At 37.7% G+C, this 27,800-nt stretch overlaps 2 protein-coding genes across 2 annotated transcripts; one reads left to right on the top strand and one right to left on the bottom strand.

Annotated features, from left to right (window-relative positions):
* The first annotated feature begins 855 nt into the window (after positions 1 to 855).
* Positions 856 to 10,933, top strand: LOC103713319 (apoptotic chromatin condensation inducer in the nucleus-like). The gene is made up of 5 exons (XM_008800202.4): positions 856 to 1,353; positions 1,976 to 3,167; positions 8,893 to 9,090; positions 9,179 to 9,330; positions 10,035 to 10,933. Exons 2-5 carry the CDS (start codon positions 2,021 to 2,023, stop codon positions 10,497 to 10,499), a joined length of 1,962 nt encoding a protein of 653 aa, XP_008798424.2. The 5' UTR covers positions 856 to 1,353; positions 1,976 to 2,020; the 3' UTR covers positions 10,500 to 10,933.
* A 5,605-nt stretch (positions 10,934 to 16,538) lies between these two features.
* On the bottom strand, positions 16,539 to 25,837 carry LOC103713317 (thioredoxin domain-containing protein PLP3A-like). The gene is made up of 8 exons (XM_039128873.1): positions 25,651 to 25,837; positions 18,215 to 18,289; positions 18,056 to 18,103; positions 17,799 to 17,941; positions 17,648 to 17,720; positions 17,517 to 17,578; positions 17,244 to 17,341; positions 16,539 to 17,156 (listed from the first exon to the last, which is right to left on the bottom strand). Exons 1-8 carry the CDS (start codon positions 25,732 to 25,734, stop codon positions 17,041 to 17,043), a joined length of 699 nt encoding a protein of 232 aa, XP_038984801.1. The 5' UTR covers positions 25,735 to 25,837; the 3' UTR covers positions 16,539 to 17,040.
* Between the last annotated feature and the right edge of the window lie 1,963 nt (positions 25,838 to 27,800).

The following is a 27,800-nucleotide window of genomic DNA, read 5'->3' as shown; positions in this document are numbered from 1 at the left end:
TTTCCTCATTCCAATTTTTTCTCAACTTCCTTTTAAGATCAAGATAAATCAATAATATAATTTATCTCAAAATAAATTGAGATTGATCAAGACAAAACAGTTAATTCTTTTTTTTTCTTGGATCTCATCAAGACTCTTTTGATTTTTTTTTTGTTTAAAAAATATGCTCAATTATTTAAACAATACCTCAAATTTATGTCAAGGAGTCTTTATCTTTCTTCAACTCCATCAAACTCAACTCTTTTGAATTCTTGATATATATATTTTAAAACTATTTCTAAATGTGAATCTATTTTTTAAAAATAAATTCTGAAGCGACTCGAACCGAATCCGACCTGGACATGAACCAGACTTGAATTTTTTAGGTTGGATCCAAATGATCTGTTAGGTCAAAAATTGTAGCGGTGGATCCGACTCGATTTGACTGATCTTCTACTGAGTTGGATATGGGGCCAAAATTAGAATCTGAACAAAAAAAATCGAGTTGGGTCAGGTCATGAGTGACCCCGACCCGATCCAACTCATTTGCACCTTAAGTTAACCTAATTTCTCATGCATGGTATACAAATATATTCACTTGATAACGAAACAATTGCAATGTAGACTTGTGTTTGTGTGATGTTGCTGTGGCTGGTTGCATCCAATCCGCTCATTATCACACTAAACATTAGGGCCCAGCCATGTTACAAAAAAAGTTATTAGGAAAAAAAAATTCTTTCACGCCGCATGACATGAATTGGCGCAGTGCACGGGACTTGGGGGTAATGCACCGTAGAATTCTTATGGTACAAATCTTCAGCCTTTTGATGTGCCCCAGTTGCCCCCAAACATTTTTCGGGCAAATAATAAAATCCTAAACCGTCGATTCGATTGCTAACGGCTATTCGATTCCAAGGCCACCCACAATACCAACCCACCTCCCCTTTTCCCCCTCTCTCGCTCGAGCGCTATTCGAAGCTCTCTCGCCCGATATCGCAGCGACCGAGAGTGAAACCCTAGAAACAGGGAGGCGGTCCTCTCTCCTGTCCTCGACCCTCTTATATAAAAGATTTCATCGAACCCCCTTTGTCTTCCTCTTCGCCTGTTCTTCTTCTCCGTTTTATCTTTTTTCTTTGCTTTTTTTGGTGGATTTTGTTGGTATTTTATTTTTTTCCAGCGGAGAATGGATGAATTCCAAAGATTTGGCTCGAATCGGGTCTAAGGATCGAATCTTCCGACCTTTTTATAGAACTAGGTTTTTCATTGGTTTCCATCTAATGCCTGTTTTCTGTTCTGGAATTAGGGTTTTTCGTCCGGCTCTCTCTCAGAGCTCCTAATCTGCCGCCCGCGTCCGTCCGGAAAGCCACCAGTTTGGTGAGTTCTCTTGACCTGCACTCTTCCCGATAGATGGAATCTATAGCCTGTGTCAGGGTTTTGGCTTCTCGGCTGCGTTGTTTTTATTTCGAGAATTAGGTTTTGTATCGGACCTTGTATGGCTTTTGTTTTGGATTTTTGTTGGAAATTGGAATACTCTTGTTGCCTCTGATAGCCTGGATCCTTCTTTCATATTGCTTCGATTCACAAAGGGATTTTGCGCTCTTGAGCTGCGTGCATGATCCGTTTTTCATTTCAAGCACTCATTGTATTTGAACTCGGCTGGTCTCGTAGTTCTTTTATTTAAGGTTTCTCGTTTTATGCTTTCAAGTTTTTAGAATGATGCTTTATTAAATTAATAGATACTTCCATGAGGGAATATTTTTCTCCCCTCCTCTAGATGTTCCTGTCATTTTTTTAAAATTCAAAGCTGCTTTATTTAGTTTTAGAACTTCTGTTCAATATAAAAAAATTGCAAATGATGATTATTAGGCGGTTTATAAACTATTTGTTTGTTGGTATCTGAAACCTTATTGAGCTATTGATACTAATCTCTGCATTTTCATGTTTGGTATAATTCACCTACAATGAAATGTGAAACATTTTTTATTTTGATTCCTAGGATTGTGAACATAAACCTTAGTTCGGTGTTAGCCACCTACAGAGGATGTCGTCTCCATATTCTGTACTGAACAACAAACCCATTGATCAATGGAGGGTTACTGAATTAAAGGAAGAGCTTCGTAAAAGGAAGTTGCCTATTAAGGGTCTCAAGGAGGACCTGGTGAAGCGGTTAGATGAAGCAGTTCGGAATGAGAAAGAATCAACTAAAGAAGAAGTGGATAATGGCTTTGATCTTGCTCCAGATCCTCAGGACAATGGTGATCAAGTGGAAGAAGATCCACAAGCAGAAGTTCATATTGAAGCCGTCACGGATAAAGTTGAGAAAACTGACAATGATGCCACTATAGTTGATGGCAGCCCTCTAGATATCAATCAAGTTGTCAACATTCAAGATGGGGATCCAATGCCTCTTTTGAGATCAGATGCAGCAGCTGTGGAACCATCAGTTAATGCAGCTTCCATGGAAGACAGTGCTGCAGCTTCTGTGGGAGACAGCATCACAGAAAGCCAACATGTGACCCTTCATAATGATTCAAGCAGCCAAGATTTGCGATATGATGAAAGGCACGAGGAATCAAAGCCCTCCATTGAGGATGTCATGCGCAGCCCGTCGGAACCAAAAAATCAGGTATCTGAGGTCAGCCCAGATTTAGGGTTCCAAGTAAGGTGTGAGTCAATTTCTACTGATTCTGTGTCAATTATTGAAAAAAATAAATTAAAGGATAATTTGAATGATGATAATTTTCACTTAGAAGTTGTTAAGCCAGAGATGATGCAAATATCATCCAGCAATGATCCTCCCATTTGTGGCGATTTGCACCCACTGGATGATGACAAAGAACTAGTTAAGAACCAGGTCTCTTTGGAAGAAGCAGATGCCAAAAATGCTACAAATCTGGACCTTAGCAAGAATGAAGATAGTGCGGATGGGGGTTCTCCAGAAAAATTAAATTTAGACAGGAGTTCAGGTGATGAGTCGATGGAGGAGGATGTCTTGGAAAGTAAGCATATCGAGTCCAATATTAAGTCTGATGAACCGGGGGAAAAAACTGAGGCCAGTGAAATGCATACTGTAGAAAAGGGGACCTCTGTTGTTGCTGCGGTGGGTGTGTCCTCTCTTGAAAAGAAGGATACTGTGGATGAAGAGAAGGTGGGACCTACTGCTCCTACTGAGAAGAGAAAACTTGAAGGTACTCCTACTAAGTTTACCTATATTCATGTTATTCTCATCAGTCATAACCTCTTATTTTTCATTGTTTTTTTTTTTCATTTGTCTTTTGTAGGCTGATTTGCCCCCTTTTTTGTTCATGTGGTATTATGACCTGTTCTTTGGTATTGGGGTACCTAATTGCTTATATACACCATACATTAGTAACTATTCTCATGCAATTTTTGCATCAAAGAAACTTCCATGTTTTGTTACTGGCTTGCTAAATGCAATGCATAAGTGATTTAGAAAAGTAAATAATACATCACTTCCCTGAAATAAAGCGAGCCTCCTCAGCTCCATTCAAAACATCAATTTTGCAATGCTGAGCATGTTCTGTGATATCTGTCTGTGCAGATAACTATTGTTAGCTGGCTAGAAGCAATATATGGACCAACTATTCTTGAATTTAAATCCTTGAATCTCTCCTTTATTAGCTACCTCCCATTCTCACCTGCCTAGTTATAGGAAATGCTCTCATCATCTCTCACCATATTTTATATGCCCTTGCATTTGAATTTCTATTTACGCCTTTGTTATGTCGGTTAATTTATTATTTCTTTTTCTATGATATATGTCTATTGTCAACATACATTTTCTGGTTGGGTGGAAAGGAGCTTTCGGTATGGCATTAATGCTTTTACATGAGTTTAGGAAATGGAAATAATCTTTTTGTATTAATATCAATATAACAGTACTGTTAGTAAACCATTTTGTGAAATCACATAATATTCCTAAGCTGTTGGTAGAGTAAGCTATCAAAAACCATGGCTTATTATTTTGCTGAAAATTATCAGAATTTAATGGTCCAAATCAGATAGGGAATAAAAGTCTTTCTAGGACCACCTTTTCTTCTGAATGTGTTTTTTTTTGTTTTTTTTTGGGAGGGGGGCGCGGAAATTGAAGCGTCAAATGAATTAGTGCCCCCAAAATTCTTTTTACCATTCACTAGGGTCGGCGGAACCATCCCAAACCAAACGTTTTCGGCGATTCCAAGCTGTACCGGCGGCCCACTGGTACAGTTCCGGCAACGGAAACGAAAATTGTTGCCGGAGGCAAAGAAGGAGAAGGAAAGAGAGGAAAAGAGGGAGCGAGCGAGGGAGGCTGGCAGAGGCTGGCGCCGGGGCAGAAAGGGAAATCCGCATCCAATCAAAAAAGTGTTTTTTTTGATGGGATGGTTTCGAGGTCTCAAAAAAAGGGCGTGGAAACACATAGGAACGTTTCTCTGTTTCGTTCGAAACAGAATTCGATCGCCTTTTTAATTTCGCGATTTTTAAGTCAAGTCGGCAAATTGCTTGCCTTCACTTAAAAATCGCAATTTTTTTAATTTCTTTGCTTCTCAGGATATATCTTCATTTCTGTTGTTCTCGATTTTCCATTGCTACTGTCATAGATATGCTTCCCTATGGTGCCATATATAATATTTGACATTGAAAATTTTTGAAGATTCAGAACTTGGACTTAGTGATTGCAAAAACCATTCACGTATCTTGTTTGTGGTTGTAATGATCAATGTGAACTTTGGGACTGCTAAACTAAGTTTGAAGCATTATTCCCTTTCCAACTCCCATAAAGAAAGATCTTGTACATGACTTAGGACTGAATTTCGTATCTGGTTCGTGGTTGTAATGATCAATGTGAACTTTGGGACTGCTAAACTAAGTTTGAAGCATTATTCCCTTTCCAACTCCCATAAAGAAAGATCTTGTACATGACTTAGGACTGAATTTTGATGCATGAATCTCCGAAAGCATTAATTTTTTAGACTCACTTTAAGAGACTGCTGTGTGAACCGCTTCAAGCATAAGAACTCTTGTCCAAGTTGTTGCTATTGAAGAATTAGAGATTCCCTTTACTGCATATATTTGTGAAGGGTTCTATATAGATGAACCTTTAGGGATTGGTGGCCTTGCAGGTATTTGGGTGTTTGACAATTCAACTAGCACCTCATGTTGTTGTTATCAGAACTGCACTGGCCTAGTGGGACCAGAAAACTGATGAACCAAGCCCCAATTTCTCCATCTTGTCAGAAAATGTTCCAAGTCGATATTAAACCGCTTGAACTGATGGTTTTACACATTAATCAATGACCTAGCTAGTTTCTTAAGAGTTACCCAGTTTTTAAATTGGTGCTGAAGGATTAATCTGCCCTTTTCCGGGAGTTGTAACATGTAAGTCTGCTATGCTAATTATGGTGTTCATCTCTTTTTAATATGGCACTGACCACCATACTGTAAGAGTATTCATCTGTCAGTTGATAGGCATCTTTTGAAATTGTTCTTTTAATGTGTTTATCCATGTTAGGAACTGACAAATCTCTCTAAGTCCTCGATTACCATATATGGGGATATTAGGTTTATGGTTAAGAAAATATACATAGTTTTAATTATATCAGAACAGAAGTCGACTGGACCTGGAATGGACTTTGTAAGGGTAGGCTCCAGGAGGTCACCACTTCTTGAACCGTGTTCTGGTGGCATTCTTGAATTCCTCTGTTGTTGAGTGTTTATGCATTGGTGTACTGTTTCCTCAAATATAGAAAGAGCGCAAGATGAACTTGTACAATTGAGATGACCTTTTTGTTGGCTGCCAATATTAGAATTATAGTGTCAATTGCTAATTCCGGTGTTGGTTATCCTTTTTTTCCATTAAGTTGTACATGTGGAGTGCTCTAATCACTGATTTACTTAACATCATCACTAATGCATTATGAATTTGTTTTATTAAAATTATGACAGAAACAATTGTTTGATTATTCTAATGTAGCCAAGATTTCACTGATTATTCTAAATGCTGTTTCTTTCTCTAAAGATTGTGAATATTGTTGTTAGGATTGTTGTAACTGTCAGTCATGTTAGGAGTTTTGCCATTGAGCTGACATATATGACAAGAGGTTCTATGTTAAGAACACTACCAAAGCCTCAAACGTCAGTGCTCTCTCTCTCTCTCTCTCTCTCTCTCTCTCTCTCTCTCTCTCTCGCGCGCGCGCGCGCACACGCATTATCGTTCTTTTTTGAGGGAGGGATGGAGACCCTCCCACACTATAATGACCCAGGTTGATGTGCTACCCGAGACTCAAATCTAGAACCTATGGTTCCTAGGCAAGGGGGGTGCGACCATTGAGACAAGCCCCAATTCATGTCAATGATCCATCATTGATATCTGAATTTTCCATCATTGATATCTGAATGTTGAAAACTTAAGCCAAAGTTTTAACATAGTAAATATTCCAACTCTAAATATATATGATGCAACTGCCATTTACTCTTCTATTATTATTTAAATAAGTTCGTGTTCTTTTACCCTCAGGACTGAAATTTCTTTCAAACCCCTCTGATTAAACCATAACCTAAAGAAGCTTTGTCCTCTCTTGTTAGACACCTATCTGCTTAACCTTAGATCCCATAGAGATGGAAACTACCTATAATAAATTTGTTCATATGGCATTTTGACTGGAAATAACCTTCTGCAACCCATTTGTTCGCATAAAGCTTACCTCCCACTTGGCTTTATCTTGAAACTGCAGTCTTAGAGTTGTCTGAAGACAGCATTAATTCCCAATGATTCCTTGGGAAAATCTAGCCCTTTAAATCAGGGTAGTTTTTTAATACCTACATGGATTCCATCTTCCATGGAAGCTAGCTACAGATTCTTATCGGCTCCATGGTTAGCGTTGCGCACAATAGCTGTATCTTTGTTCATATGCTGTATTATTTGTTACTCAGCAGCACCACTGTTGGTATGTCATGCCATATTCTTGCTCAACAGAAATGCTGATGGCTTAAGTAGTGGTGGAGGAGGACCTTGGTGATAGTACTGCATTAACTTCTTTATGTGGCTAAACTTGGGGAGTTTGCGGCGAACAAAATCAGTGTCCAGTTTTGGCTTATAGGAGGCTTCGCCCCACCAATGTGATATAGCTAACAGTTAATGCTCTAAATATAGGGTGGGTTAAAATGGCTTTTATAAATTTTTTGTCAGAACAGCTTGTTCTCAATTGCTTTGTACTTTTTCTGAGGGTGAGTAAAGATACTTTTCATGCTAGTCTTATATGGATTGACCTCAATTAACTAATAAATTGACTTAACCGTACATTATATCATACTAGGTGCGTCTTTAGTGTTGCTTGTGCTTTTTTAAAATCAAAAGCTAGATTTTTTAAAGCTTATTTTAGAAGCATTTTTTAACATTTTTGTTCTTTTGGAAGCACTTCTCAGATGTTATTACTAAACACTTTTTTTTTTTTGGGGGGGGGGGAGGCACTTTTTTGCTTTAAAAGTTATGAAAGGGCTTTTCTAAAGCAACACCAAACACACCCTAAAATTCTCTATGATTGATTTGTTCAGTGCTTCCTGATTTTTGTCTGTTCTTCCATTCTTGTGAATCTTGTTGTCAATAAATCGATTTTTTTTCCTTGTGTGGTTGACTGTTTGAAAGAAGATTCACATGTGCTTGTATTTCTTTGTACATATAGATGATAATTAGATAGTATTGTTTCTGTGGAGGCAGATGCCTTCTGCAGGACTAAATTGGGGGCTAAATGCCTAGTTGCATGAGTAGCAATATTATGTGATAAGAGGTTATTAAGAGATACAGTGATTTAGATAATGTGGATGATTTCTTGGAAGTAATCATAATTTTTGTTTGACATGGCACTAAGCCTTGGATCTGTGCAAATATATAGGATGATCCTCTGTATATAAGATAGATTTTTTTTGTGTGTATATGCTTATTGTTAACTATAATTGTCAGATATTGCCCTTTAAGTTGAGGTGATGGAATTAACACCCACCTGGCTCCTAACATCACTTTTTGCCATACTGTTGGTATTCGTTCTTCTTGATTTATTTACTTGATCTGTAAATTTTCAAAAGAGAGTGTTATTATAGAATTAAGAGCAAATGAAACCTCACCTCTCCACTGATTTAGCTACCTCCAGCATATTATCAGGGACATAGTAGCTGCATTATCACCTATTATTTTATATGCTGTCTAATGAAGAGAATTGTAGCCAGAGAAGTTAAGAGTAACATGTATGGTAAGTACAGATCAGATGACTTACATCTTATCTTGATAAACTGAACTGTTATTGCTGGCCGGCCTTGAGCTTGTGGAGCACTAAGGTGATAACTTGGTTTTTTTGCCAATATATGTCGTGATAGTTGTCATTCTTTCCAGGGGTAGTAATTTTGCTTTCCATCTGTTATTTTAATTTCAGTCTTGATGGTGAGTTTCACTCTCTGCTTATAGTACTGCAGTTTGCAACTACACCATATCATGTCCTTTAATCCCTTTTCTTGATAAACTCACATATGTTGGCTGCACAAATGTGATCCCTGAAAGATAATAGGAAATCTTTTATCTGCATTCTAAAAAGCACTTAAAAAAATAGGGTGTTGTAGTGCATGAGACTTCTGCCCTTGTAGGGTCTGGGGAGGGTCAGATGTACTCAATTTTACCCTCACGTGCAGAGAGGCTGTTTTTATATTTCGGACTCGTGGTATCTAGGTCACGATAGAACAACTTTACCATTGCGCCAAGGCCTACCCTTCTTTAAAGCATTTTCATACATGCAAATATTTTATTAACAAATAGTTGTATGGTGAGATTTTAGGTAGTATGTTGTACTGAGTGCTATACTTTCAAGTGCTATTGGATCAAGCAAACTTTGGAAATTCTCAGTCTTCTTTATTAATCTTTCTGGACAGACAATGAAGCCGTTAGGATCAATGAGGCAATAAAGCGGCAACGGCGGTGGAATTCAGAGAGCATTAAATTTCCGGAACAGCAATCATCCAACATCAGTACTTCAAGTATACTTAAGGATGCTTTGCTACCTGCTACTAAACGTACATTCACTAGGTCTGACTCAACACTTAGTGGAGATTCTCCAAAGGAGCGAGTTGGTGAGAAATCAAGAATGCTAGGTTTGATTTTTGGGTTTCAGATGATTATATTTAACAAAAAGGATTAATTCTTATGATTATGTTGCAGTGCCACCATCACACAAGCTGCCAACAACTTCCCTGAGAATAGATCATTTTTTGCGTCCCTTCACTCTGAAAGCTGTGCAAGAGCTGCTTGCGAAAACTGGAACTGTCTGCAGTTTCTGGATGGACCAAATCAAGACCCACTGCTATGTGACTGTATGTTTTCTTGTCACTTCTTTTTACCTTTCTTTCCTGAGTTACCTAATTTGTAGCTTTTTTTGGCCCCCGCGGGGGGCAGGGGAGGAGGATGGTGGAGCCTTGGACTTGATTTGTCATCCAAGGTTATTGCAGGGATGCTATTTGTGTGTATTTGAGTTTGCTTTTTGACCATTTGGTTGCACATATTTGATATTTGCAAATCTGAAAATATGGTGAATGTATATTCTTTCTGAAAATCCTTGCTTGGAACTCTAGAATCTCTACGATGGCAAGAAAATCTGTAAACAAGCAAGCAATAAATCCAGAATATTCTATATTTTGCTTTAATGATTACATTTAAAAGATGCATCTTAGAATGGCTTTTTTTATTCAGTCTCAAGAAAAAAGGTTTGAAAAAAGAAAAAGTTTATCTCAGTTCTGAACTGAGATAAAGCAGCAGATACTTGTAAAGCACATCTGCAGATGGTAACCTTTTCCCCCTTGTTTTTTCTTTTTCATGAACAACTACTGATTTTTAAAGCTTAACAAAACTGGATTTTCAGCACAGTACTGTGTTGATAAACTGGTTGTAGAATCAATATAATTATTTGAACTGATGGCGTTAACATTTTCTTTGTGGTTCATGGATTGGATTATGCAATTCTTCAATGTTATGAGTTTTTAATTCTCAAATAACAAATTAAATATGTTACTGTTTGCAGTATTCATCTGTTGAGGAGGCTGTAGCAACTCGAAATGCTGTCTACAATCTCCAGTGGCCACCTAATGGTGGGAAACTTCTAGCGGCTGAGTTTGTTGACCCTCAGGAAGTAAAGCAGCATGTTGAGGCCCCACCACAATCATCTGCACCCATCAGTTCCAGCCCTGTGACACCAAAGGCATCTCCCTTCGAGCAACCCCAGGCATCCCAACCATCCCGTCAACATACCCTTAGGCAGCAGCTACCTCCTCCACCAACCCTTCCCCCTCCACCACCTACATCCGATCCACCTGTTGGAGAACGTCTTCCGGCACCACCTCCTCTGAAGAAACCGGAACAAGCTGTTGTGACCCTCGATGATTTCTTCAAGAAAACAAAAGCCTCTCCGAGGATCTACTTTCTACCCTTGTCTGAAGAGCAGGTGATGGCTAAACTTGCAGCACAGGGGAAAAGCATCAGAGGCTAGTGATTCCTTTTGTGTGTTTGATTCCTATATTGGTATGGATGTGAAGGATGTTCTTGCCTCTCATCTCTTGTCATGGTGGCTTTGTATTATAAGCAGCAGCAGCAGATTGATTTGGGTTACTTTTGCAGAGAAGATTAGGCATCTTGGTGAGCTTGGTTTTATGTTCATTAGTTCAGGTGATTCCTAGGGCTATTTTGTCCGGACTAATCAATTTCTCTTGTTGGCCTGAGGACAATCTTATAAATTTTCTTCTATATTTAGCAAAATATAGGTTTTAGCTTGTCTGAACAATATGTGATGCAAAATGGTTTGCCTGGCTCATTAGCTTAGCGTGAACCACTTATTGCTCGCTCTTCTTACCAAAAACTGTGCTGTGCGGCCTGCAGGTATCCTTATTTGTTACAACCTTAATTCATTCTTTTCGTTGCAGGGAAGTAGTTCATTCTTTTCTGTTGCTGTATCTTAAGAACATGCGACTGTGAATTGCTTGTTTACTAACATCGTGCTGCATGCCTGCACCAGGGAGCATAAAGATGGGCAATTTTTTTTTAAGAAATTTTTTCAGTAGTGGGTGGTTCACAGGGGTGATATCCGGGCCGGGTTTTTAAACCTAGATCCGTGACCATTGAGGTTTTAGGCTTAAAATTTTGTTCTGTACCAGTTAATCATGAGCAATAATTAAGCACTTGATAATTAAATATATAAAACAATAGATTAAAAACTTAGAAAAATACTATATTAAAGAGTTTAAATATTCAAACAAATATGTTCTAATATCATTATTTTTACTTTAATAAAATTAGTATAAATATTTGAATATATCTATGTATATATTTATGTTTGTACGTCTGTGCGCGATAACCTGGATGCTTCATGCAGGTTTGGGTCTGGTTCTGGGTTGGGTACTGGGTCTACGGGTTGGCGTGACAGCTCTTGTTCATGGTACTAAAGTTATTGAATTAACAGCTAAACCATGGATTTCTTATAGTTTGCAAGACTCCTGTTCTGAATTTGTGCCTAAGTTTGCTAAGCTTATAGGTGGGAGACTGACTGCTAGATTCTATTTATTTGGCTTTTTGAGGCAAGTGAGCCCTATTTGGGCCATATTAGATAGCTCAACCTGTCCGATGGTCAGGCGTTGGGTTACCGTTTGCCTAGGGGTGACCTAGTTGGTTTGGAGATAAATCCTTGAACAGATTTAAATTGATTTTCTGAAATTAAAATTGAACTGGCCATCTACAAAATTTGTTTGAAATTGATTCGAAAAATTTGGTTTGGTTTAGTTTATCGAGTTGATATTCAATGAACCATGTCTAAATATAAAAAATTATAATTTATACGGAATGGACAAACAAACAGTCAAATCCTAGAAACTATAACATAACAATCCCGGCCTAGGTACGATACTTGTGGAAGGTGCAGAACACACAGATTTTTGAACATAATATTGTACCTCCAAATCATGTGATTTGCTCTGCAATTAGCTTGGCTTGTGAATATCTTACTACTATTGAGTACACTTCTCAAAAAGGATCCTTTTGCGCTCTATTGCAGTGTCCTCTGTTGCTTGGACTCTCGCTCAAAAGCACCTGAACAAAATATTATACGAAATGCTTCTACCTGGCATGAAACCACCTCGTTCTTCACTATTAAGCATTCCCAACACTAAAACCTAACAACCAATATTTTTGAGATGGTTTTGTAAATAGTATTGGAGAGACTGATGGGACGGAAATGGCTATCTTTAGCAATTCAATGGTAGAACTCATTGGGGATATAAATTAGAAATACTTTGTTTAATTATCTAAATGCATTTCACCAAATTCTTTATGAAAAAAGAAACAGCACACTGATTTGTCCGCGTTTTAAAATAAACCCTTCTTAAGTTTTTTTTTTCCCTTTGTAAGTTACCATTGCTAAATTTCTAATTAACAGTGGTTGTAGTTAGAGAGAGTTGAGATTATTGTTAATCATGGTTGCCTTGTTAATGGGTATCTTAACAAAAACAAATTTAGTTTATAAAAAAAGAAGTGACTTAGCTGAATTGAGAGCATATTTATTGAACATACTATAAGTGATCACAACCATCAATCAAACAATCCTCTATGTTAAATTATTTACCACACATAAATGCCAAACTCATGGCTCAAGATATCTCAAAGGCACTCTTCTTTCACCTGGCACAGCCCTCCAATAAATGATTCAGAAAAGTACAAAAACAAAATAGATTAACTAATATGAACAACATGTTTATCCAATAAGAAAACATCATTATCTATAAGTATCTTCATATTCTTGTTTATTTTTATTTGAATGTTTTGAAGGTTTGAGTTCCTTAGGACTTTTCTTAATCTTGACGTTCCTTTAACCTTAATTATATGGAAATCCTTATCGAACCATTTAAATAGTGGTTTAAGCTGAATTTTATAGGTTAACATTTCTTATTCTTGACATTCCCTTAATTTTAATTACATGGCGAACTTTATGGAACTATTTAAATAGTGGTATATAGTAAACCTAAATTTTATAGGATGATATTGCTCAATCTTGACGCCCCTACTCCTTTAACTTTAATTACATGGCAACCTTTATGAAACTATTTAAATAGAAATTTCTATAAGACTTATATCTTAGAAAATTTCTATGCTCATTTTTATTCTTTGGTTGCTAAAGTAAATAGTTATATTATTTTTAACATTATCATTAAAAAAAAGAATAAAAACAAATCAATATATCAGTAGTGCTTTTAGTCACAATTTAAAAGAGAAAAAACAACCATAGCCACTAAAATTACATAATTATATTTATTTTTAGCATTATAATTAAAAAAGAAAAATAAAGTACCAATTTTTAGAATTATCATTAAGAAAAGAAAAAAACCATCAAACTAGCAATGCTTTTTGCCATTCAAAATAAATATGACTGTTGGGTTTCAAAATTATTAATGTAGAATTCAACCACTAAACTATAGCCATATCATTCAAATATTTTTACATTTATACAAGTAGCAGCATGTGTTTCTAACAATAATATTGATATTCATCAAGCAATACAAATCCATGTTAGTTAATACTATTAAATTAAATTAATTCTCCTACTTTCCTCTAATATCTCATAGAATTGTTGATGGATGAAATCAAATCAAACATGTAAGGAAAAAAAGTCTTAAGCAATATTGTGATGCACTTTATTTTTTATGGATGCAGGGAAAGGAAATAAAATGCAGGGAAAGGAAATAAAATAAAATTTGCGTGCTCGATAGGCTGAAAAGCGCTCGATAGGCTGAAAAGCATGAAAGACGTGAAAACAAGTCATGTGAAAAAGGCGAATAGCATATGTTTCTAACGATAATATTGATATTCATCAAGCAATACAGATCCATTTTAGTTAATACAATTACATTAAATTAATTCTCTTGGTTTCCTCTAATATCTCATAGAATTGTTGATGGACGAAATCAAATCAAACATGTAAGGAAAAAAAGTCTTAAGCAATATTGTGATGCACTTTATTTTTTATGGATGCAAGGAAGAAAATAAAATAAAATTTGCATGCTCGATAGGCTGAAAAGCATGAAAGACATGAAAACGAGTCATGTGAAAAGGGTGAATAGCATATGTTTCTAACAATAATATTGATATTTATCAAGCAATACAAATCCATGTTAGTTAATCCTATTACATTAAATTAATTCTCCTAGTTTTCTCTAATATCTCATGGAATTGTTGATGGACGAAATCAAATCAAACATGTAAGGAAAAAAAGTTTTAAGCAATATTGTGATGCACTTTATTTTTTATGGATATAGGGAAGAAAATAAAATAAAATTTGCATGCTTGATAGGCTGAAAAGCATGAAAGACATGAAAATGAGTCATGTGAAAAGGGTGAATAGCATATGTTTCTAACGATAATATTGAAATTCATCAAACAATACAAATCCATTTTAGTTAATACAATTACATAAAATTATTTCTCCTGGTTCCCTATCATATAGATCCATTTTAGTTGATACAACTACATTAAATTATTTCTCCTGGTTTCCTCTAATATCTCAGAATTATTGATGGATGAAAGCAAACCAAACATGTAACAAAAAAAGTCTTAAGCAATCATGATGCACTTTGTTTTTTATAGATGCAGGGAAGAAAACAAGATACAATTTGCGTGCTCCATAGGCTGAAAAGCATGAATAACGTGAAAAGGGTGAATAGCATGAAACCACCATACATGGCTTTGCGGCTAGAGGGTCGCCTGGGATTTTGATGGGGTAGAACAAGCAAGTTAGCACAAATAGCCAGTTTGAGCATTCAATTGACTAGTTTGGCTGAAGCAAATAGATATGAACATGGTTTAATATGATTTCAATGTGGTAAACAATAGGGTGTTCAAGATGACAATTCATTGCAATGTAACAGAATTTGAGCTAGAGTTTTGGCAAATACAACCAACATATAGTAACAAAATTTTTTTTAGCAAGGTTTGATGCATTTTCTCCTCTTGTTAGAGAGAGATCTACCTACATTATAATTACCAAGGTCTTAATACTTAAGAATGCAGCACCAGGATTTAAACATATCCACCGCACCAAGATTTGAACGCAGGATTTTTTTTTTTTTTTTTTGAAAGAAGGGGAGGTGAAGCCACCCAAATTTATTAAAGGGAGAAGAAAGTACAAGCAGTTAAGAAAGAAAAGAAAAAGAACAAGAAGACATCAACTCACTAGGAGACAATAATTGTAATGATATTCCACAACTTGGAGACACTAGAGAGGTTTTTTTGAGAGCAAAGTATGGACCAATCATTGAACAATTTCAGTCATGTATGTAGCACTTGGTTTTCTAATTGCTTCTCATTGTTGTAGATGCAAGAATTTCTCTTTCCAACATGCTCATAAGACAGCTACTAACAGTATCCTAAGGAATATTTTATTTCCTCCGTTCCAACCAAAAGGCACGAAGAGAGTAGGTGTAATGCTGTATTTTGAGTATGATCAATATTTCTTTTCACATGAGCTTGATAAGCCGGCACCTAACAAATAAAAGATCGATGGATTAGTTGTCTCCCTATACAAAGTGGAGCCTCTGAAAACCCAGGGTTCAAGGTTGCTAAGCAAGGGGTACAGCCACTGGGCAAGCGTCTGTTTATAACAGGGCTTGATGGTTTCACATTGTGTAATTTGTATTCCACTTATTAGCACTCAATGGCTAGTCATGCTGCTTATCAACTGGCGGATCTTAGAATATCCACTCACAGGTGATCATCTGAGCAAAGGGTGATGATAAAGGTTGAGATTCAGACGACACTACCATATCAAGATATCTACGAATCCCCATTTTTCTGTCAATCACTACTCACGAGCAAGCTATAATGAAAGACTAGTTAAAAATGGACATAAGATATAAATTTTCAATGGTTATCCTCGCTGCTCATATTTAGAATGTGATGCAAATAGTATTTATAATAACGTGATTTCAGTGTGAAATATTTGAGCTTGCTTCTGTTGGTTGAACTGCTCTTAGTTTAGCTGATGCCATAGGTCAAGGTTTGAGGGATTATCCTTGGCACCAGCCGACCTCATATTAAAGTCAAATGCATCAGGAGTTTAGATCAGAAAAATAAAATAAAGAACTGCTTAACAAGACAGATTGTTTCGAGTGTTACAGAGGGTCAGGTTAGATTGACAAAATAGGTCTAGAACTGCAGTCCAAATGGGAAGCAGGTTGAATCCAATCAATCTCTTCTGCCGAGATCAATATGGATATGATGATCTAGTCATGCACCGTGTAAGCCAGTCACGTTAGGAAGTTTAAAAGGAGGTGGATGGGTTGGGTGCAAGATTCCCATGCCTAAATTTCACACCTGATTGACTAAAGTGATTTGGCTAAAGTAACAATGACAGTATTAAAAAAAAAAAAAAACACTATCTCTTCTTCAGTTTTGCATGGAAAAGAGGTTGTATAATAAATTTCTAATTCAAATTATGTAATTGTTTTGGAAAGGTTAGCTACAGAGCACCAATTCAATTTTACGACACAGCTAAATTCAAGTTGAATTTGTATTCATACATCAAGTAAGATTGTTATACTTCCTAATGCAACAACTACAAATAGATTGCAATGAACAAAATAGGGAGGATCCAAGAATTTATATACCAAATTACCAATATTTAGCCCACAGATTTAAAAATAATGCAGGACAACTTCTCAGGAAGACATCTACAGATAAACATGCAACTCTCTATTAAATTCGGAAATAAAGTAGAAATAAAATGTTTACTCTTGAGCAACACATCAAGCTAAAAACAGCCAAGAAAATAGGTTAGCAATCTTAAGTCTGGACAGAAGAACAGGAAGGACACCTGGATGGAGATAAAATAAGAAAGGTTGTGCATCAGTACATATCAAAGATGATCTGAAGCCCTGCTTGTTTGCTGGAATTTGTGGGTTCAAGAACCCCTAGCGGATGTGCAAAAGTACTTTTCTCAGAGTATATGGTCAAGATAGACATTAAGATAAAAAAATTGTGGTATTGCTGTCTGCTCAGTCTGAATCAGAATCCTGAATTGTAGAAGACCTGATGTTCCTGTGTTTGTAACTGTCAGTATCATCATCTGCATCTTCATCATTGTCACCTCCTTTCCTTTCATCTATGATGCCTGAAATTTTTTTGGGGGGCTTTTTTTTATTTTTATGTATCTCACAAGATAAGTCATACAAAAGATCATCAAAGGAAGGATAGTTACCTTTTCTTTTCAAAAGATTCTCCAAGGCACTCATGGTAAAATCATCTTTGCTGCCAAGATCTTGAAACCCAATCAGCCTGTCGAAGGCAACACCATTTCTGGGATAATTGCCGTTAGATGTGTCAGAGCACAAGATGTGTCAGAGCACAATCAACCATATGAAGCGATAATAAAATGCAGAAAGTTTGGCCCTCAAGAGAGATGATAGTGATTTATCCAACATTATAAAATGTACTAGGTGAAGATGCGAAGTGAAAGACAAGGAGCCCTCACTTGAACAATATGATGCAAGGCAGGGTTTTGACTGCTAATTTTGTCACAAAGAAGGGCGCATTCTGCATCAAGTACCCAAGCAATTAGTCTCTTGTTTGCAACACAAATGCAAAGGGTTAGTGTAGACTAACTTCAGCATCCAGCTTGATGAACTTTGTATCAATGTGCAATGGTGCCAGGGCCTTTAAATGCTTATCCATTATCCTACAAGGGTCATTAAGACGATCCTGTCAATAATAGGAACCGGCAACCATCTATATAGAACGTTGTGAGATAGCTTACTTGCAACGATAAAATTCATGGTGGTAAAAATGGCAAATCACTTTTTCACCACCAGTTACTTCCCCTAGAAAGTCCCCTTCAGTTATCTCCCTATACTCTCCATGACCTTGCCTTTTTAGCACTTCTCGTTTCTCAAACTCTTTCTGTTGAATAAAGTGTTTTGTAAATCCATATTAACTGAAAATTGTATATCGCAAATAAAAAAAAAGAGTACATGCATAACTTCCAAAAATAATAGGTATGGTCCTCAAAATTACCTTAAGAGCTGCAATTCTCTCAGCATGCAATTTTTCCAGCTCAGGGTCCTGGTTTGTTATTTAGAAAGTTTAGTTAATTAACAAATCAATCAAAGAAATAATTTCATTTAGGATTTAAGTTCTTGCATAGAGATTTAGATTGAATGCCATGTAACTTACGTCCATCAGTTCATCAAGATCAACCTCTTCATTGGCAGTTGGTTTTGCCTGGGCCTTCTCTTTGCCTAACAATTCCTACAAAACCAGTAAAATTCTCATTCTTAATGAAATAAGAAAATTAACCATCTTCAAGAAATAATGATAATGACAGCTAGATTCTTCAGCATGATGCATCTTATTCTCTAAACCCAGAACATGACGTTCCCATGAACAACAGAACATCCATAACAAAAATTTCTCTCAGCAATCCTTGCCTAACAATCTAAAAAAATTTCGACCACCTGCCCCATTAGCAGCTGTGGCATCATATACAACGATCTTGATGGGTCATGCATATAACTGGTAATAAAAGGAAAAGCTGTGATGACACATGAAACTGTGAAAGTTTGTGATCTTGATGAAGTCAGGAGGCACCTGGAGCAGATGGTTATGATAAACTTGTCTTCATGTGGACAGTTTCCTAATAAGAATTACACAAAAAGACATGGTGGATAGATTCACTTCTTAAGAAAGGAAACATATGGGGTTTTAGGTTCTCTGGCCCGGGTCTTTTGTAGGAAATTATAAATGGACCCCTCCCAAATTTTTTGACAGTCGCACTTATTCCATCATTCTCTTAGACAGACCAAACAGGAGTATAATAACTAAATAAATATTGTGTACTCATAAATAACACCACCATTGCCAGTTAAAAGCCCAAGTTAGAAAGGTGGAGGTTGACATTAGATTTGACAGGTAGTTAACATGTCAAACTATGATGTAAAAGATCCAAATCTGATATGAGGATTCATAGAGCCAATCCTATATAGTTGGGATAAGCCTTAATCGTTTATGGTATTCATAAATCCTTGCATATACATGACAAGGCATCACAGCAGAAACCAACTTCACCTTAAATGCCGAGCAATTGGTTATATATTATAGCATTGATGATCATAGTTTTAGAAGTTAAAACCTCTAACTTATTATTGAAGATGATTTAGTGCAAGATAGCAATAATATTAGACATGAATTAGGTGGAGTGTGGTCCATGTCGGGACATGATTTAAGTGCCTCACAACTCATGTTATGAACAATATGTGATAATTGATCACCAAATAGCATGCTCAACATTATCAAAAAAGGAACGGCCCAGTGCATGAGGCTCCTGCCATTGCAGGATCTGAAGAGGGTCAAATATACAAGCCTTACCCTTACGTGCGGAGAAGCTGTTTCTATATTTCGAACACGTAATCTCTAGGTCAAAATGGAGCAACCTTATTGTTGTGCACAATTCTCTAATATATTTATATCAAATCCAAATTGTATAAGCCAAAGCAATTATTATTGACAAGATACAGAATTTGAAAGGTGTTTGCTGTTTAAAATTTATTAGGTTTTTTCACATCTTATTAATCTCCTTCATCCTTGCCACAATACATAGTTTTGGTTCTTTCATTGTTCCCTACAAGACTTGCTGGGGTAAGCAAGTATAGCACTGGACTGGAATCTATAACAACTTCAAATCCAATGCACAAAATATTTTCCCTAGAGTTCCAACATGTTCTCTTTGAGCATCCACTTCGGTGAGGGCTTGACTTTCTGGGTTGTGGACTTGTGGATTGTATAGTTCCACCTAGTTGTATCTGAGACATCAATTAGGCAGTTGTAAAAGACCTGCAATTTGGAGCCTCCAACCCAAAATCTTCCCATTCAGTTCTTCAGTGGTTTCAGGTTGAACTTCTTATCTTTGTCTCGTACTTATCCATACTTTTCAAAGAATGCATATGGTTTGTGAGAGGTGCCTTTGGGACTAAATTGTCTAGGGTCTTCTGGGACTGATTGCTTAAGAAATTCCTCTGGGATCATCCTGAGCAGATAGTAAAAGGAACATGCACAGTCAGCACCACATCAAAATTATGGGCTGATGAAGAGTGCTAATCGGTGGGTGGAAAACTTAAGGAAGGACATTTGTAATTGTTCACTTTGAAGTAGAGAAAACATAAAATGCACTTAAAAAAAAAAACAAAAAATTGGATGTGTGTCAAGGATGAAAGGCATCCCAAAGGGTCAGCATAAACATGAATTAGGATTTTGCATGCTAAATCAAGTTCATGGTACGGAACTGTGAGAAACTAGATGATGCAGTTTCTGAATAAATTAGTACAAAAAATGTAGTGGCAGTTTTGGAGAGCAATGCAATAGGCAAACAAGGGAAATATATATATGAAAGAGATAATCTATGCTTCGCAGATGGAAATACTGACACATGAGACTGAACTTGAATTTTCCCACATATATGATACTAATCAGAACTGACTACAAATATCAGAAAGAATTTACAATGTTTTAACTTACCTAACTAGATAAATAGAGTTCTTGCTGATCTTGGTAAGCTAGTGCAATGCAAGTGAAAAGGTTAAAAAACATAGTGATATTTTAAAAGGTTAATTTATTCAAAATATTATTTTAAAAAAATGATTTATTTTTTGTAAACAATGAAAGATGGATTACATAAACGATAGAATAGCAAATCTATTAAAACAGTAAATTTGGAACAAAAGCAAAAAAAATCTTCAATCTAATAAGGTAGCTAAAATCACCAATATTAGTCTTGTCATATCCTGGTGCAATTTACTAAAATACAAGGCTTATGATTGGAAATGGGCTAGGGCCAGCCTGAGGCCCATCAGGCTAGACTGGCTTGGGGTTGGCCTGTGGACCTAGCTTGAGAGGGTTCGCATCAAGTTTGGGCGTGGGGTGTAGAGCTTAAATAAAATTTGGTCCAACCTAAGTCCGATCCGATGCCTGATTCAGAGCCTTATTCAACTTGGCTACCTCCAAACCCTAATTCCATCTAAACCCATTACTCCCCACCCAAACCCCTACCCCATTACACCATCTCTCTCCCATCCCATTCCCCTTCTCTTGCCTCTCCCCCTTTCCTCTTTCCTCTTCTTCTACCCTATTCCCCCACCCTCAACCTCCCCTGCCTCCCCCTCCCCCTTCCCCTAGGGGCCACCTCAACCTCCTTCGCCTAGAACCCTCCCCTACATCATTTCATCAGGATAAAAGAATTAGAGAATCAATCTCTCTCTCTCCCACCTCCCATGGCTTCAATCCCCTCCAATCTTAAGTCCAAACCCTAACACTAATACTAATCTATCCGTACCTTCCTTCTTCCCTCCAATCTAATCTCCTCTAGCATCCGTTGTGGCCTTCTTCCACCCCCAGGGGCACCTCCCACTCTAGCCATGTCCTCAGCCCCACTCTCGACCAGAAGCACTCCAACCTCATTGCCACCTGCAATGTCCCCCTCGACTGCCTTGACTCTAACACCAACTCTCCAAATCCCCCTCCACCTCCTTCCTCCAACACTAACTCCATCCTCGCCCCTCTAATGGCAACATGGAGACCTTTCATCTCCATACAAGATGGAAGAAGAAGACTCCATAATCCTAATCAACTTGGATTGATGACCAAACCATCCTTGACATTATTGGAGCTTGATGGAAGGATCTTGCAATTGTAATAAATTGCCATATAGCAAGAGCTTAGCTATTTCATGGAGTAGTGTAATAGCAACTGACTTAATCTCATTCAATGGTCGAGATCCTTTTCTTGGAAGGCAAGAGAGACAAAAAAAGCAAGAGCTAGATACTTTTGAAATATGATCCGCAATATTTTAAGATCTAATCAAGATGTAGAAGAACGTTCAAAATCTTGGCAAAAAAGGAAGATGTCTACAGTCCAATATGAGAAAATGTGGAAGATTTCAAACAAGGGATATGTCGGATATCTATCATGAAGAAATTAAGGTCGTTTCGAATCAAAGCAAAATAGGAAGCTTAGTGGAGCAAGATCCTGATGATTTTATTCTATCTATTCTTTTTTTTATTTTGATGTATTTTCCTTTACTAAATGCAAGAAATTGGCTATAAAAGCCCATTGATGTCAGTTTGAAGCATAGTGTAATGACAGAAATTTCTTCTTGCCTTCATATTTAGTGGTGTGGGGCCATGACTTCCCTCCCGAAGCGAGTCCAGTGACTTAGAGTGAGTCCAAGGTTCCCTTGCATTCGTTACATCTCCTCTTTCTTGACTTAAAGCCTTCCCAACACCCCTACCCATCATTACTCAATCAAAATCCCCCCATAAGTTATATACCAGCATGCAGCCAAAACTAGCCTTTACGTATAACCTTCTCGCAATCCATACCAATCCACCCTCAAAGCCTTTCCCTTTCATCCCACATTACATCCCTACCTTGACACATCAAAACCAGCAACTGCAACCTTTGGAGCAATTCCTTATCTTAAGAAAGAACATTGTCTATGAAAGAAGGAATGCTGCACTGATTGCCTAGGATGATCGTGGATCGACTTCAACCTCGAGAACATGGTGGACTGCAGAAAATCAGTAACCCTTCTTTTTTAGTACTATGGTAACTTTGTTTGGAACACAAGCTTTCTTGACTTTCATTGCTTATGTTTTCTTTGTGAATGAAGCATGCTTTCACGGTTTACCTTTGTCCTTTAATCCTTTAATCCCACTTGAAACCTTCTATCCCTTTTATAGCCTAAACCTAAATCCCCACATGTTTTCTATTTGTCCCAAGCACTGCATTCCCTATAGGTTATCCTACACCACCCTCGCCATTGCGGTTGACTTTGCCTCCACCGAGGTTGCTGAGCCTGCTCTCAATTGTGCCTAAAAGCTCCTCCCTCAACCTTGTCCACAGCAAGGTCAACCACCAACCCGTTGGTGACCACCTGCATGCTGCCTCCCACCCCACTACTTCCATTTGCGAGTATGACAGCTCCAGCAAGGAGGCAATCAAGCTTACCATGCTTCACCAGGACTACCATCAGTACCCTCCACCATACAGGGCTCGAGTCAGCCCACTCAGGTTTGGGCCTTTGTATTTTCAAGCCTAGGTTTGGCCCAAAGCCCGACATTTTTTTTGGGTCAGGCCCGCAGGGAAATCCAACCTAGCTGGACCAACTTGCAGTAGTTATGTGACAAACATCTTTGTTTTCCCCTTTTATTTTTACACTAGTATGTATCTAAGAGGAGCCAAATGATAGACTATTTCAAACTAACAGATGATGGAGGTATTAGAAAAGGCACTGTGAGAAAGTGAGGCTCAGTTCATGTTGAGCCATTTAGTGAAATTGCTTTAGATATATTCTAGGACATGTTTAAATCAAGGTCTGGCAAACCGTATTGAACCGGTTGGGTTAGACTTACCAAACCGAATTGGTCGGTTACCAACACAGTGCAGCCCATCGAATCAAGCCTTGGTACTGCTCCAGTAGAACTTGGTTTAAGAATGACTTGATTTTCCTATATAAATAAGTAATTGTTGTCCCTATATATAAACACCAAATGCTTGAAATTTACAATCGCTGTCACAAAAAAATTCCAAGCAAGCAATTTACTAACACTTGACACAAAAACCACGAATCCAAGTAACTATACCTAAAGTACTGGAATACCATAATATACTGTTGATGTTGTTTTTTAATGTCAAACCTGCATAAGTATTGAACCTTAAAAAGGATTCCCAAGATATCAAACTCAATCAAACCTGGGACCACCCTTCACAAAGTAATGGTCTAACTTGAGAGTAAGGAGAGTCAAGGAACACATGCCAAATGGTCTCGTTCTCTAGGTCACATACAAGAACCACCTCTTGAGTCCAATCTGGACCTTTGAGAATGTTAAAAGTACATATTTTCTGATGCACCTTGTAAGATCAATTGTAAAATCTCAGACCCGTCCAAAATGAGCATATCAAGTTCTCCATCATTTGGAACTTTTCTTCCCCAATTAAGAAAAGTCACTTTAAAGATACTAATATAAATCTTTACTAAAAATCCATTCTCTTTCAACATTCTATAGCCTGCTTAGAAGAAGGATGCTAAATGAACCATTAAGCAAGCTATACAGAGCAATATTCTGTAGTCTTCTGCACCTTCAGCCTTTTTCAGCATTGAGTTCCAAGAAACCACATCTGACATTCAAAACTATCCCCACGAACATTGAGCTGTAAAAGTTAACGGAATAGTCCTAACAAGACAATTCTTCAGACCATCAATCTTTCATGAATAGGATAAAATTTCTCTTACTGTTTATGCATAAATAATTCCTTACTCCCATCTTCTTGCAACATACTGCCAGAAGCCGGAAGATAAATTCACTAACGTATAGATAAGCTGTCTACCAAGGAAGGTTTCATTCCTACAGAATAGTTGCACTATATCTGTAATAGGATTTTGTAATCAAGAAATTGCCATCCAAATCGTTCACTTCTAACAATTTCAATGTTCTCTACTGCTCCATTAGAAAAGCAGAAATGGACAAGGAAAAGGAGCAGTAAATCAGCAGATTTATACGGCTCAACTCTGAAAGTGTAGCTGTGACCCCCAGGGTCAAGTAATTTTGATTTCAAACCAGCTAGTTTACTGCTAAACTTCTTGATGGACATTGTCAGATCCGATTTTTCTATCTTCTATTCAATAAACACCCAGTTACATCACCAAGAGTGAAGGATTAGTTACTTTAGATGCACAGAACACCATTGAACAATTTTAGTACCGACTTTTCATCTATACCCAATAATAATTCAGAACATCTGACAACAGTCTAAAGGTTGAAGATCTGCTGCTCCTTTTCTTCACAGATAATGAATTAAAACAACCATGCACTGAACTTCTTGATGGCCACTTCAATCAAGCCAACGCATAGCTAAGACTTTCAGGCATCACAATAAGCAGGAGATGGAGCAGTAGTCTCCGCCACTTTCATGGCCAAACATGGCAGAGGGTTAACCACGTACTAGACTTGAAAATTTTGCAAAATCTAATTCATTTTTGCATTCAATGGTTCCAATTTTAAAAGAAACCGACACAATCCAAAATTTCCTACCCGAATTTCTACACTAGTGCATCCAGTTCTATTTTCAGCATTCTAAAAATCAAAGTATAAATAGGACACCAGCACCCTAGTTCTTAAATCTCGAATGCAGCCAATATATAGCATGCTCGAAAAAAAACGTTTTTTTTTTCTGTTTCCTTCTCTGATCAACTGCAACCTTGCACATTAAACACAGAAATGATAATCCCAGAATACCTCATCTAATTATAATAAATCTAGCACAAGGGAAATCCCATCTTTTGAAATAAAAATGATTAATAATTACGAACTTTATTTAAATTAAGCTAAAAATATAAAGATTTTGCATAGCTGAGCAGTGATCACCAAATCAATTACTAGAAGTAAAACCACAAGGGAGTTATTTGGTCATCAAACCACCAAAACAAGGATCTTTTTCAGCAATAAGACTCGAGCTATGTTCGCTCCTTTCCATATCGAAAATAGGTGGAGATCTTGCTAAATTGGAATCAAAATAGCGAGAAAAAACAGTGGATCTGATGGGAAAAAAAAACCCCTCACCTTTTGGTAATCTCTGGCGGCCGCGGCCATCACATTCCCCAGCGCGAGGCCGGACAAGGTCGAGCCAACCGAATCGGGATCCATCTCCCTCTCCCTGTCGCGCTCGTTAGCTCTCTTCGTACCCGAGAGGTGGACGACAGCCTTCTTTCTTCAGAGCTGAAATCCCCTTTAGGGAAGACGAAGGCTATCTAATGGGTAGTTCTATATACACCCCCCCTATTGCTCAGGACACCCCCCAAAAACCAAAAAAAAAAAACCCAAACTAACCTTTAGTGTAATTACCATATTGCCCTTGAAATTTTCTCATACACCCCCCTTCCTCCTCCTCCGTTTCGTTTTGAAAAGAAAAAAAAAAAACACCCCTCAAACCCCCCTTAAACCCCTCCTCCCCCGTTCCCCCTTCTCCCTCTCGTCGCCGGCATTCTCCCGATCTCCGACCACCTCGCCGGCTTCTCCCGGAACCACCTCGCCGGCTTCTCCCGAATTTTTTTTTTTTCACGGTTCGTGCTCCGTTCGGCACTGGATCGCCGAACAAAAGGCTTCTGTTCGGCTGAACAGTGCCGGACAGAAGCCTTCTGTTCGGCAACCCTCAACCGAACAGATCTGTTCGGCTGCACAGTGCCGAACAGAAGGCTTCTGTCCGGCACTGTTCAGCCGAACAGAAGCCTTTTGTTCGGCGATCCAGTGCCGAACGGAGCACGAACCGTGAAAAAAAAAAATTTCGGGAGAAGCCGGCGAGGTGGTTCCGGGAGAAGCCGGCGAGGTGGTCGGAGATCGGAAGAATGCCGGCGACGAGAGGGAGAAGGGGGAACGGGGGGTTTTGGGCGTTGGCGAGGTGTTTTGGAGGGGAAGAGCGGGGTGGGGGGGGTTTGGAGGGTGTAGAGAGCAATTTAGGTGAGGGGGTGGGGAGGGTGGGGGGTAATTTAGGAATTTTTAATTTTTTAGGGGTGTCCTTAGCAAATGGGGGGGTGTAGAGAGTATTTAATTTTTTTTTAATTTTTGGGGGGTGTCCTGAGCAATAGGGGGGGTGTATATAGAACCACCCCTATCTAATTTGCTCATCTGATTTTAGACCAAAAAAACAAAAGAAGGCATGGTGAACCCTGATGAGCCAATAGAGACGGCCCAACCCAACAAAGTGACATCATGGGCCCAACAATTGTTTTGGACCAATAGACATGGCCCAACCCTTCCTTATATCGGTTATCTCCATGAGCGGCTTAGACTGTCATAAACTGAGATCTCAGATTCTCAGGTTATCTCAGACACCATGCTAAGTGAAAACATATGGAGGACCAAAGATTTTCCTAGGTGGAGATCAGACCAAGATATCAAAATGTTGGTATTGTGATAAGTTCAAGAAAAACAACTACATTTCAATATTTATATGAAGATTTATTAATTAAGAAAGCTTATTTTTTCAAAAAAAAAAATCAGAAAATATTGATTGATATGAATATATTGTACCTGTATTAGATATCTTGAACTTATTTTGTTTATATTGGCTGAGATATAAGGTCAAGGCCTAGGATTTTTATATATATCATACCGGAGGGTGCCAAATACTAATATAAACTAATATCTTGGATTTTGGCGGAGATTAATACCTTGTCTTAAAAGTTAGAACATATTTGTACCACAATTATAAGCATTGGTGTCAAAGTTAGGCACAAGTTTCGCATGTTAGCACGATAATGCATGCATGATAAAGCTTCCTAGAACACATTATCATGTTAGTGTATAAATTGGAGTTAATTAAAACTGTGTGCATGGGCACTAGACATAGTATTTGTCATTAAAATTTCAAACGGGTTTGGCATGGCATGGCAAGTAGTTAGGCATGGCACTACTACTCTTAGTTGCATGTGTGACACTTGTATTTTTGATAGTATGAATGATTGACACATGATCCTGTACAAGTCGGCCTCCAATTTATTCATGAAATGATAATGTCTAGGTGTCTAAGTATTAGAACTGTCTTCATTTCATGGCTTCAAGTGGATCTAGGGACATTAGGTTCCATGCAAGCTAGCCTCCAAATTCATCCTTCATTTAACAACAAAAAATGGTCGTATATATTGAAGCGTCCAAATAATCTTTGGAATATATGTCATGCACAAGCCTGTGGACAATAATCTCTACTATCCTAA

This window comes from Phoenix dactylifera, chromosome 8 (assembly GCF_009389715.1).
Source record: "Phoenix dactylifera cultivar Barhee BC4 chromosome 8, palm_55x_up_171113_PBpolish2nd_filt_p, whole genome shotgun sequence".
Taxonomy (NCBI): Eukaryota; Viridiplantae; Streptophyta; class Magnoliopsida; order Arecales; family Arecaceae; genus Phoenix; species Phoenix dactylifera.
Note: the sequence above shows the minus strand (reverse complement) of the source record. Positions and strands in the feature narration are given on the sequence as shown.